Source organism: Condylura cristata, unplaced genomic scaffold (genome assembly GCF_000260355.1).
Source record: "Condylura cristata isolate star-nosed mole 26May11 unplaced genomic scaffold, ConCri1.0 scaffold00038, whole genome shotgun sequence".
In the NCBI taxonomy this organism is placed as follows: Eukaryota; Metazoa; Chordata; class Mammalia; order Eulipotyphla; family Talpidae; genus Condylura; species Condylura cristata.
Window position 1 is genome coordinate 7,666,742 of NW_004567139.1, and position 11,915 is coordinate 7,678,656.

The 11,915-nt window shown below is 63.8% G+C and overlaps 1 protein-coding gene across 1 annotated transcript; it reads right to left on the minus strand.

The window, feature by feature from the left end:
• Positions 1 to 1,253: 1,253 nt before the first annotated feature.
• Positions 1,254 to 11,834, minus strand: LOC101628887 (CMRF35-like molecule 6). Its single transcript, XM_004693373.1, has 9 exons — positions 11,735 to 11,834; positions 10,693 to 10,780; positions 8,295 to 8,379; positions 7,936 to 8,074; positions 4,266 to 4,328; positions 3,394 to 3,726; positions 2,543 to 2,604; positions 2,365 to 2,435; positions 1,254 to 1,401 (listed from the first exon to the last, which is right to left on the minus strand). Exons 1-9 carry the CDS (start codon positions 11,832 to 11,834, stop codon positions 1,254 to 1,256), a joined length of 1,089 nt encoding a protein of 362 aa, XP_004693430.1.
• Between the last annotated feature and the right edge of the window lie 81 nt (positions 11,835 to 11,915).

Genomic DNA, 11,915 nt, shown 5'->3' on the forward strand with positions numbered 1-11,915 from the left:
TTGTCACCTGTGTCTCAACATCAGAGAGGCCTCCCAAAGACTTGGGGGGCCCTACGCAGCCCAGCTGAGGGGGCATGGCTACCCCCACCTGCCCATTAAAGGGTGGAGAAACCCAGAACTGGCTGGGGCGCTCAGGCTGGGGGCGGCTCTGGGGAAAAGTCTCATTTTCTCTCTCACTATGGGGCAGGCGTCACCCCTGCCGGTGCATTTGGGGGGGAGGGGGTGACACGGGCCTGTCTGGTGGCCTGTCTGGTTGCAGGCTCACAGCGGGGCCCTGCCCTCAGGATGAGGCTATAAGGGCCTCACCCTCAGCTGACCGACTTTGAGGTGACGCTGGAATGAGCTAAGTGTTTGGGGGTTGATGGGATGGAGTGAGAGGGTTCTGTGAATGAGAAGCTAGTGAATTCTAGGGGGCCAGAGTGGGGTGCTCAGGTCTGAGTGGGTCCCCCCAAGAGTCCAGTCGCCACCCCCATGGGGTCGTGGTTTTCTCGCCCCCCTAAGCACGCCCCTCCGCTGCGGGAGGCACGGCTGACTCAGCCCTGGCTGTCCCCGGGGACACATCAGCGCCCCAGGTGAGGGCTCCCCGCCATCCCGCCCCTCCAGATGCCAGGTACAAGTCCAGGGTCAGCTCTCCGTGAACGTCCACGTTCTGTTCGGGTTCCATGAATTTTCTAGAATGAACCTTGGAACTGAGGAAACCCCTTTGCTCACCAGACACTGATCTTCCAAAGGACACAAGACCAGGACTCAGCAGCCAGACGGATGGAGCCGAGGGCGGGGCCTGTCGTCCTGGAGCTCGGGGTCACAGTGGCCCCCAGCCTGGATGCTGTCTCCGGTCCCGCCTTTGGGATTTTCGGGAGGCAGATTGCACGCAGCTGGCAGGCCCTCCCTGGGGCGCAGCGGGTGAGGACGCAGCACTGCAGCTGGCCACAGCCGCTTCAGACTGAGCTCAATCCCCGCCCCGGAGGTGACCACATGACCCGCCCGCTGCTCCCTCAGCAGTGGGCTTCGTCGATCCACCTGTTCTGCTCCCCACTCTGTCTCTGGTGAATCCCCTCACCACCCCTGCACCTCTGGCCTGTACCCCAGTTCTGTATGCAGAAATAAATGCATCATTTTTTTAAAAAAAGCTGGTGGACGGTCATGAAGACACCACAGACACACAGCGTGACGATGGTTTATTGGCCGAGGTCCTGTGCAGCCGCCAGAGGAGCCTGGCCCGGCACAGGGCCGTGGCACCGGGTGGCACCGGGTTAGTGGGTCTCATAATCAGGCTGACTCTGCCTCCCCCCAGGGTCCCTCTGGGGCCGGCTCACCCAGAGGACGGCGCTGAGCATGCTCAGGAACAGGGGCACCTTCAGGAAGACCAGGAGCCGGAAGTGGACGCTGCCCAGCAGGGAGCTGTGGGGACAGGCCACAGGGAGTGAGCCTCCCCCAGGGGAGCCCTGGGCCCATTCATCCCCTCCTGAGCCACGTCCCCACCACAACCATGTAAAGACAGCTGGACTGAGGACCCAAACAAGCCCCTGCGCCCTCGGACACCCTCCCTGAGACTAAGCACTTGTGTACAGGGCCAGGCCACTGGAAAGATGTGGGGGACCCAGGGGAACCCCCGCGTCAGGAGCCCGCCCGAGCCCTCGCGTCGGGGGTCTCCCATCCGGGGTGCGGTGATCAGTAGCAGTTCTCTTTTGTCTGCGCGGCACCAACACCCCGGGAGGGCCGGGACTGTCTTACCCACAGGGTGAAGTTGGCATGACCAGCAACCCCCAAATCATCAGCCCTTTGGAGCGGGGGTGCTGCTCTCCCCTCCCTCAGAGGCCTCCCTCTGGCAGACGTTGGGGAGAACAGGGAGCAGAGACCAGTGACCCCGCCCCTGCCCCCTGGCTGGGCGGGTCGGGCCCCTTTGACCGGACTTCGCAGGCGCTGACCCGCTGCTTGAACCCTACTTCGCAGATACTGACTGCCAGGCCCCCAAGGCTGTGGGGCCTCAACTCGAATGTCCCACCCGCTCCTCCCCCCCAAGTCTCCCTTAAGAAGCTCCATTCCCTGCTCCTGTCCCCACTCCCGCTCCCCGCAAGCCCAAGTGGCAGCTTTCGGCCAGCTCCCCTCCCCGCTCCCCGTGCGTCACCCTGAGGGGCTGTTCGAGGGTTTCCCGGGACCACACTGGTATCAGAGCAGGGTCGGCTCTGGGGGTCCCCAGCTGTGTCTACAGAAGGGCACCTACTAGTTGACTATCGGACTCCTCGGCCAGGTGTGGGATTGGCAGATAAGGGAGGCCCAGGCTGGGGGGAGACACCAGGCAGCCCCATCGCGTCTAGAAGCCCAGTGCCCTGTGGTCTGCCCAGGGACGCGTGGGCCCCTTACCCGGGGTGCGGGTCTGGACGCAGAGACTCCCACCAGGTCCCCGTGGTCCGGGTGGGTGTTGACTGTATCACCTGAGAGCAGGGGGTGCTCACAACGACTGCAGTTCTTGGGGGTCTCCAGGTGTCTGAGGCGGAAGCACAAGTCAGGCCGGCGCCCCTCCCCCCCAGCCTCCCATCACCGCCACTGTGACGGTCAGAGCCACCAAGGCGCTGACACAGGCCCCCACGGCCACTTCCAGGCCTGACAGGGGACAGCGAGGGGAAGCAGGGCAGTCCCCCAGCATCACAAAGGCCCACAAGTGGCCTGGCTCCTTCTCAGCCCCCCAAGGCTCCAGGAGACCTCAAGACCCTGGCTCCCCAGGAACCAGCCAGGACTCAGGAGGTCTCCTCTGGGCCCCGGGGTCCCGGCCGCTGGGGGGTGACAGCACCACGTGCCCTCTCATAGGGACGACTGGGGGGCCCAGGAGGAGACTCAGGGTCCCCTTCACAGTGCAGCGCCTGTGTAGGCAGGGGTCAGCCTGCCCCCTGAGTCAGAGGTGCCCCCCCACACACTAGGAGCGCCCCCGGCCCGTCCTGGCAGGTGTGGACACGTGCTTGTGCAGGTGTGAGCAGAACTCGCTGCCGTCACACGTAGGGCGCGAGACACGGACCCAGGACGTGGCCTCACGCACGGCACGTGACCACGGGGCTCTGGCCCGCCCACGCCTGCTGGTGCTGCGGTGCTGCCGGGGCGGGCCTGGTGCTGGGCGGGGGCTGGGGGCTCACCCGGAGCACAGACACCCTGACTTGGACTGCGGGACCCCCGTGACGCCACAGGGACCCCACGCTGGTGCCCTGCGGACAGCCTGGAGGCCCTGCAAGGCCATGGGAGGGTGAGGGTGGCCGGATGGGCCCGTGGACACACAGCCTCACCCCTGCCTCTGACCCGGCAGGCTTCACAGCACCCCCACGGGGGCCCCAAAGCCCCATCTCTCAGCAGCCCCCTCCTTGGAAGACCCGGGGTTAGGATAAGGGTGGGGTTAGGACTCACCTGGGGACACAGACACCTCAACCTGGCGTACGGGGTCAGATGAGAATGATACATCAATCCCACACTTGTATGTTCCCGCATCAGCCTCTGTGAGCCTCTCCAAGGTCACTGTGAAGGTCAGGTTGGCGGGATAGTCCCGGATGGACACGCGGCCGCTCCTCCCCGCTCTCTGTGACCTGCTGGCCTTCACAATCTTTTCACATTGTACCCAGCCGGAAACCTTACACCAGTACTTGACTTGGTCCTTGTATTTGTCCTGGTAGCGACACTGCACACGCAGGGACCCGCCCACGGAGCCGGTCACCACGCGGGGGCCGTCCAGACACCAGCAGCCTGGAAGACAGAGCCCGCTGCTCCGTGGGTGGCCGGCCGGGGCCCGGGGTGTGGCTCCACGCGGACCTGGGCCAGGGCCATCGAGAGGAGGGACAGGGGGTCCATGGAGACGGGAGGGCCAGGGCGGGCAAAGCGAGTGTGCACCTGATGTGTGGCCGTGGGTCTGCGGCCCTGTGTGCTGGGCGCGTGTCTGTGTGTGCTGCGGGGCATTCGTGTGGGGGGGGGTGTGTTTGTGTGTGGGGGGTGTTATGTCAATGCTGCTTGTGTGTCTACATGTACAAATGTATGCAGGGTGTCTGTCACGTCATGTGTGGGGTGTGCGTGGGGGTGAGAGGCAGCAGACATGTCTCTGGGGTCCTGTGTCCAGGGCAGTGGGCCAGGCTGGCCTGGTAAGGCCTGGATCCTCCTGTCACTGCGAGGCCAGCGGAGCCAGGGCTGGAAGCTTCTCGGCCCCCTCCCTGTCCCAAGGCTCCCTCCCACGGGAGCCCACACCCCTGCCCCTCCCAGCCCTCCCTCCCCCGACAGACCCAGCCCCTCACCTGGGATCTGGAGAAGGAGCAGGGCCAGGAGCTGCCCGGTGACCCCATCCCTCCGGGCCATTTCTGGAGCACAGGTCACCCACAGAGCTCTGGGCCCTGAGCCGGGGGAGAGCTCCCTGGCTCCCCACTTCTCCTTCTGGCCTCCCTGCTTCCTCCTCCCCTCCCACCCCACACCCCCCCACCCCCGCCCGCTGCCTGGGGCCACTCAGGGCTGGTGGGGCTGGGCAGGGCAGGGCTTGAGAAGCAGAAGCTCCAGGGGTGTAGACCGGGGAGTCGCCCCTGGTTGCCCGGGTCCTGGAGCCCGGTGACTGGGCCGGGCCAGGATGCACAGATGGGGCCCCCCCTTTCCCACAGAACAGCACACAAGCGGCTCCTCCTCCTTGTGGCGTGGCCCCCGCTGACATCTCACTTCCTTGGTCCTGGTGGACAGTCCTGGGGGTGGGCCGTACCCGTCCCTCCTCAGGCCTGGGTGGTGGCATGGGGGACTCAGGGCCTGCCCTGCAGCTCCAGCTCCGGGCCCCAAGTGAGGGCCCCGACCAGGGTGTGCCCCGTCCCCGGAGGTGGGGACCCCCCACCCCTCCACACGTGGCACTCTTTCTGCTTTGAAACCCAGCCCCTTCGGTTTGAAGGCAGAGAACAGAGAGGGGCAGGGCGGCCCAGGTGTGCAATGCTGTGGGCCGGGGGCCTGCGCCAGGGATGCAGGCTGACCCTCACCCCAGGGCGCAGGAGGACGCTGGTGGAGCTCGGGGCTTTTCTGCAACAGGCCCAGAGTCCAGCATGTCTCCTGGGTCCTCGCAGTGACCGGGGGCCTTTCCTGGGCAGGGCAGGAACAGGCCGGGCCAGGAGGGGGGCGTCTCCCACTCACGCTGCTGCTTCAGCCAGGCCACAGGCTTGGGGTCAGCTTACCCTGGACAGGGCCGGGAAGAAGTTCTGGCAGCTTCTCAAGGTTCTGGCAATTTCTCATGCGTTTTTGTGCATGAAACACGCCTCTGGAGGTGGCACTGCCCTGCCCAGAGCTGTTCCTCCTGCACTGTCTCCTCCGGTCGAAGGCAACCCCGTACCCAGAGTTGTTACAGCCCAACCCACCTGCCTGGCTCCCGGTGTCACCCAGGAACCCTCAGCAGCTGCCCAGTGGGCAGAAGCCTGCTCCCCTCTCAAACCCCCAGGACTTCCCTCTCCTCCAGCGCCCTCAGGACGCTCCTCTCCCTCCGCTCACCAGCAAGGGGCGCTCTCTTGCGGGAGTCTGTAGTGTCCCAGCCGCTCCCTGCCAGAGCCCTTCAATGAGACCTGCTCTCCTGGTTGTGCAGGTCCAGGAAGCTCAGCCACAAGTGGTTCTGCTGTTTCTTCTCGCTCCTCTGGCCCGGGGTCTGAACTCCAGGCAGGGTGCCCCAAGTATGGTGCTCTGGGCACGGTGTTCATCCTTTGTCAGGTCTTGGCTGCTGCCTTTCTCTTTCTGGACCTTGCCCAGACTCTTCTCATTTCTGGTTCCGCTTGTGTGGAAGCTTCACCTCAGCCACCCCCTCTCTTGGTCCCTCCCCGTCCATCCCCGGAGTCACCCCGCGGTCTCCACGTGGACCCCTGCTTATTCCCATAGTTCACTGCACACTGACGTTGTATTCTCTGTAGGTGGCTTCTGCCATCTCCAGCCACTACCCATATGGCCACGGGATCTGGCTGCTGTTGTTGCAAGGCAGGGAGAGGCACCCCTGAACCCCCAAGTCTGCCTGCTCTAAATAGGTTCTGTCCTCTGCCACATCAAGACAAGACACAAAAAACCTTTCATTGAGAGGAACTTTAATAGTCAGTGGGCAATGCAGCAAACATAAAGAATCTAGTTTCTAAATCAGACCCCCAACCCTCATGGGTAAAAGTCCCCCCAAAGGGAATGGCCCAGAGCCAGGCCTGCAAGCCCAAGCCTAAAGCAACTTCCGGGGGGGACCCACAGACAAGGGTCAGACATGGCCAGACATGTCTGGGAGGAACAGAGCAACAACTAGATCAAGATGAAGGCTGCCACCGTCACCTGCCCTCGGGTCTCCCCCACGTCTGTGTCCCCAGTCCAGGGCCAAGAAACAAGAGCTGCGTCTTGGCAGGTCTCCGCTCCCTGAGCTCCCCATCTCCCTCTGGCTCCGTCCCGCTCTGTCCTCCTCATCTCCTCTCCGGGGGCTTCTCCCCCTGCTCAGCTCAGCCTCCCTTGGGTGGGGCAAGGACCTGGAACCTCCCCTTTGCCTGGGCCCCGTTACAGAGCCACGGACAGTCGCTGTCACTCACCAGCACCCACACACACCACACTGGTCCTAGGTAGCGGAGACGCCAGGCCCAGCGGGTCTCTCCGAGTCCCGACTCCCTGGCAGGCTCCGCAGAGACCAGCCTAGCACCTCACCCCTGGTGCCCGAGAAGAGGAGGAGAAGCAACGCTCCCCCTGGAGAGGGGTGGGCGGGAGGCCACGGCCTCTCCTGCGGCACCGCCGCACCCCACACCTGTGTTCCCCACGCCACCCCTAGGGAGGTGGTCCGAGGTCACTGAAGGTGAGGTCCGCCGCTATGGACGCTCAGCCGCCCGCCCCTCTCCATCGGGCCCAGGGGCTCCGCCGTCTGTGGCCAGAGCAGCCAACTCCGCCGTCCGCACCACAGCGTGGCCTGTCCAGGCCCCCTGCCGGCCACATCCAACACTGGGCGCCTCCCTCCTCGCTCAGTCCCTCGGGAGGCTGCAGGTCTCGCTCCCCAGCCCCCAGCCACAGCCGGAGGGCCCCGGGCCTGGACACTGCGGCGTCCCCCACCCAGGAGCAGCTACTGTCTGGCCGCTCTCGGCGGCCAGGTCACCCAGGACCAAGGGCCGCTCTGTCTGTGTGTCCACCCAGGCACCCCTCTCCCTTCTTCCTCCCTCCCTCCCAGCTCTCCCCCATCCACACAACCATCCACCAGGCCATAGGTTGTCTGCACCGGTGGTGAGGTTTTTGCTAGTTTTTCCTCTAAAATTCAAGGTAAAAAAGATTGCCTGGCCTCTTCATTTTAAACCTCTTCCATTTTTTACTATTCCCAGCGAGCAAGCTCAGGTGGCCACGGACCCCTGTGCCCTGAGCCCTCGGCCTGCCCACCCTCGCCCCAGGCCGCGTCCTCAGTGGGGGTCCCACCCCCACGCCCTGGTGCTCCAAGCCCTCTGGTGGCAATTCCGGTGGGCGTCTCTGGGACACTGAACCGGCCGAGTGCAGAGATGCTACCAGGCATCGCAGAGCACACAGGACGGTCCCCGATGAAAATGAACCCCCCTCCAAGGCAGCAGTGGCCAGGGCGAGGAGCAGAAGCCTCAGCCCTGCGCGAGAGCTCAGCTTGAGGCCCTGGCAAGCGCTGCGGTTCCTGGCTCAGACGCTGGGGGCGCTGTTTCTGGTCCCTACCCAGCCGGCGCCGGGCTTGGCTTAAGCTGTCAGTGGCTCTTCCTGGCAGATATGGGGACGCCTCCTCTGGGCTGGAAGGGACAGCCTCGTCAGGGACCCTGGGATAGCCACAGCCTCCCTCCCCTCTGCGCTTCCACCAGACCCCTGCCCTGAGCCCGCCTGGGCGGCCCCGGGCCCGCCAGCCCCAAAGCAAGTGCCTGCCCTCTGCAGCCGAACGAAGGAAACGTGACATCTCCTCCGCACCACTGATGGCACCTCTGCTTCCAGCAGCCTGACCTTCCAGACTGAGGTTCACTCTTTTCTTGATTTCCATTTGGGGGGTTGGTTGTTCGAAGCAGGGAAGCCCGGGTCCGTCCTCCACAGCCCAGGAAGTCTCGCTGTCAGGGCGTTTATCCTCCACCATGGAGCTCAGTTCCTGTGTCCAAGACTAGGGCCTGAGGGCATCTCCTTTGCCCGAGAGTTCATGTGGATGGATGGCGGTCACGGCCCAGAGCATGCCGGGGTGGGGCCTGGGCAGCGAACCCCACCCCAGCCCCGGCCCTGCTGCTCTATTTAGAGCTGTTTCTCTCTGGAGACGCTGACGAAGGTGGCGTCACCAGCCCCGGGTCACGCTGGCCCCTCTGGGGCCGGCTCACCCAGAGGACGGCGCTGAGCATGCTCAGGAACAGGGGCACCTTCAGGAAGACCAGGAGCCGGAAGTGGACGCTGCCCAGCAGGGAGCTGTGGGACAGGCCACAGGAGTGAGCCGCCTCCAAGGCCCTCTCCCCCCAGTGCTCCCTCCTGGGCCCCATCAGCCCTGAGCCCCCCGACCTCAGCCAGGACGACCCCCTGGCCACTGTCAGCTGCTCCAGGCTGAGCCTCCAGCATCTCCTGCCCCGTCCACTTAGTCCCATCCTGCTGGGCCCACCGGCCGTCCCCTCCGCCTGGCCTCCTCTGGCCTGGACACAGGCCGTGCCCTCTGGTCAGTATCGCCCTGGCCGCTGCCTCAGTGCCCACGCCGCGGCTGCATGTCCACAGGCTGTCAGGGCGCCTCCGGCGGCACAGCTGAGGGGACCTGCCAGTCGCCACACGCAAGAGCCCGCTCTGCTCTGGCTCGGCCGTGCGGGGCTGTCCCTGGGCTCTGGGCTTCCTGATCCTCCCTGTGTGCCCAGGGCCCTCGTGGTGTCCGTGAGCTTCCTCAAGGACTGTGCAACTTCTGTCGAAGGACAGATTCCAGACGGAAGGGAAAACTCTGGAACATCGGAATCTCCATTGCTAACTGATGTAACGACCCCCCTTGTTTGTATCATCATAATATCAGAGTCTCCTGAGCAACCATCAGCTTACAAGGGGATTGCCTCAGCCCCTTAAGGCGCTGCCCCCTCAGGCAAGCTGGGTCATAAGACCCCCAGGGCACAAGGACCCCTGGGCAGCTTCCTCAGTCTTTTGAAACAAAAAGCAAATCTCAGACAAGGCTCCCAGGGCCTAAGACTCACGCCAGTTGTTTCTGCAACTGTCACTTAATGCTGCCTGTGTGACTTCCTCTTAGTTTACCCTTTTCTTTTCTTTCTTTCTTTTTTTTTTTAATATTTACTTATTCGTACAGAACTGGGGTACAGGCCAGAGATGCGGACGGTGAGAGGATTCACCAGAGACAGAGTGGGGAGCAGAGCAGGCAGATCGACGAAGTACACTGCTGACGGGAGCAGAGGGGGGGACAGGAGCAAACGGGGATCGAACTCATGCGGAAGCGGCTTTAGCTTCTTTGTGCTGTGCTTTAACCCGCTGCGCCATCAGGGAGGGCCAGTTTACCCTTTTCTTAAACAATCTCTAACTACTCTCTGCTAGCCTCAAGTTCGCCATTCACTTCTCTCTAGACAATCACCGGTGACTGCTAACACAGTCTACCCCTTGCCCAGGACCACAACAATCCTTTGCGAACGGCTCATCCTTTCCCAGACCCCTTATCCTCTGAGTCACAGTTGAACATCCGTACACATGAGAGACCACAGAGCTGTAGTCCAGATGCCATCAGATGTCAGAGCGATGCACTGTTCCCCTCTTCCTTGAGAACTGTTACGGCGACTTCTTATTAACTTACCTGATGCATAATCGTGACTAACTACTTGCTACACCCTATAAATAAAAACCTGCTGGGAAACAGCAGGAAGCCTTGCACCCAACTCCGGCTTCCGCGTCTTCCTCGCTCCCGCTCCCCTCTCCCTCTTTTGGAATCTCCATACTCCAACAAGACCCTGTCCCCTGCTGTGCAGAAGAGTCTGGATGAGACGGGACATGCTCCCTGGGAACTGAGGAGGGGCGAGGGGGTCCCCGCAACAAGTCCAGACCTGGGCTGAGTCACCTGCGGCCTCTGCACACCACACCCCGGGGTGCCCCCTCCAGCGCCCTGCCTGGGCCCTGCTGTGCACACCCGGGTGTCTCTAAGCCCCTCCTGGAGAACTGTCACAGAGAGGGGCTCAGAGCAGGCCGCCGGTGGGCTCCGCAGACTGGTTTGCAGACTGGAGACTGAGAGCATCAGGCCCAGAGACGTCTGGGAACAGGCGTGGGGAATCCTCCCTGCCCCCACCACGGCGCAGGTGGCATAGTCCCCCATAGCCCGACACTCAGATTTGGGGCGGCCGCGTAGACAGGTGACCTTTGCAGATGTAATCAAGGTGAGGGGGTCACTGTGGGCGGGCGCCCTGTCCAGTGACTGGCTTCCTTATAAAAGGGAAATGGGGCCCAAGAACCAGCAGGAAGAAGCCCGGAGCACAGAGCAGATTTGAGGGGCCGCCACGACCGAGGGGCCTGGGGGTGCCACGACTCCAGAAGCAGGAGAGGGGCTGGGACACAGCGGCCTCAGACCCCAACAGGAGCCCCCCCCCCCCTCGGTTCTGGCCACCTGCGCTGGGAGAGGGGAGCCCTGCAGTCTCCCTCTCAAGGAGCCTGAGGGCTCCGAGGCAAGCGCTGGCCAGGAAGCGGGGCTCTAAGGGACTCCCCAGGAAGATTTGGGCCCAGCGAGCGCAGGACACAGCAGCAGCAGGGCCGGCTTACCTGCTGTTGGTGACTGTCGGGGGGCCTTGGCCTTCTCCTGGGGTGACGGGTGCCATGAGAGTAGAGGTGGTGCTCATGGCGGTGGACGCTGCAGAAACACAAGTCTGCTTGAAACACAAATCCGATTCACGCACGCTGTGCCAGCCGTCACAGCCCATCTGCTCCTGTGAGCCTGGGCGTGCCAGGCTGCCTGCCCTGAGCAGCCTCGTGCAGAGCCATGGGGAGGGGTCCGGCGCTGGACGCCTCATGGCTGGAGGCCTCGAGCAGACCCACGAGCGGGGGCAGCTCAGGAGGCGTCCTGCAGCCCCGGGAGCCGGGGGTGCTCAGGGCCAGGCTCGGGGTCCCGAACCTTAGCAGCCCTGCTGCTCGTGAGCCCCCAGACCCGCTCTCCTCCTGCAGCCAACACGGAGCGAAGCAGGCAGCCCAGCGGCCGACAGACCCACGTGAGTGACTCCGGTCAGGCCCAGGCGAGCCCGCCGTGGCCAGGGGCTCTCACACTGGCCCAGTGGTGACCTTCCCTGGGAGGGGTGTCAGCAGAGTGGGGCCAATAGAAACCGCTTCACCCCAGGAGCTGGGACCAGAGGGCGCCTCCCAGGTTTGGATGTACAGGGAGCAGAAAGAGACACCCGTGCCAGGCTAATCCCCTGGCCGCTTCAGGGGTCGGCCAGGGTCTGTGCTGGCCCCTGGCCGCTGATGGCATGGAGCACGGGGTCACAGTCACGATGGGGTCTCATGATGGGGCATCAGGAAGGGCAGGGAGGGCCAGGAAACACTGGCAGGATCTGGGGTCTCTCGCCCCATGGGTGGGTCCCTTTGGCCCACGCGCTGACCAGGGCATCTCCTATCTCTGTGGCTATAGGCTGAGGAGGGAGCCGTGCACGGGGGGCAGTGAGTCCCAGGGATTCACATCCAGGGGGTTTGGAGCCCTGAGCACGAGGGAGACGCCCCCACCCCAGTGCCCACAGTGAGACTCCCCACTCTGGGACAGGGGAACCCTGGACACCAGGACAGAGCGAGACCACCCACCCGCACACGCGCTCACCTGGGGCAACGGTCACTTTGACTTCATCCCCGAGGTCAGCTCCGACTCTATCAATCCCACACCAGTAAGTGTCTGCGTCGTCCAGCCTGAGCGCCTCCATGGTCACGGTGAACATGCGGCTTCTCCTGTGGTCCCTGATGGACAGGCGGCCCTCCCTCGCCTCCTGCTCTGTCCCAGTGGT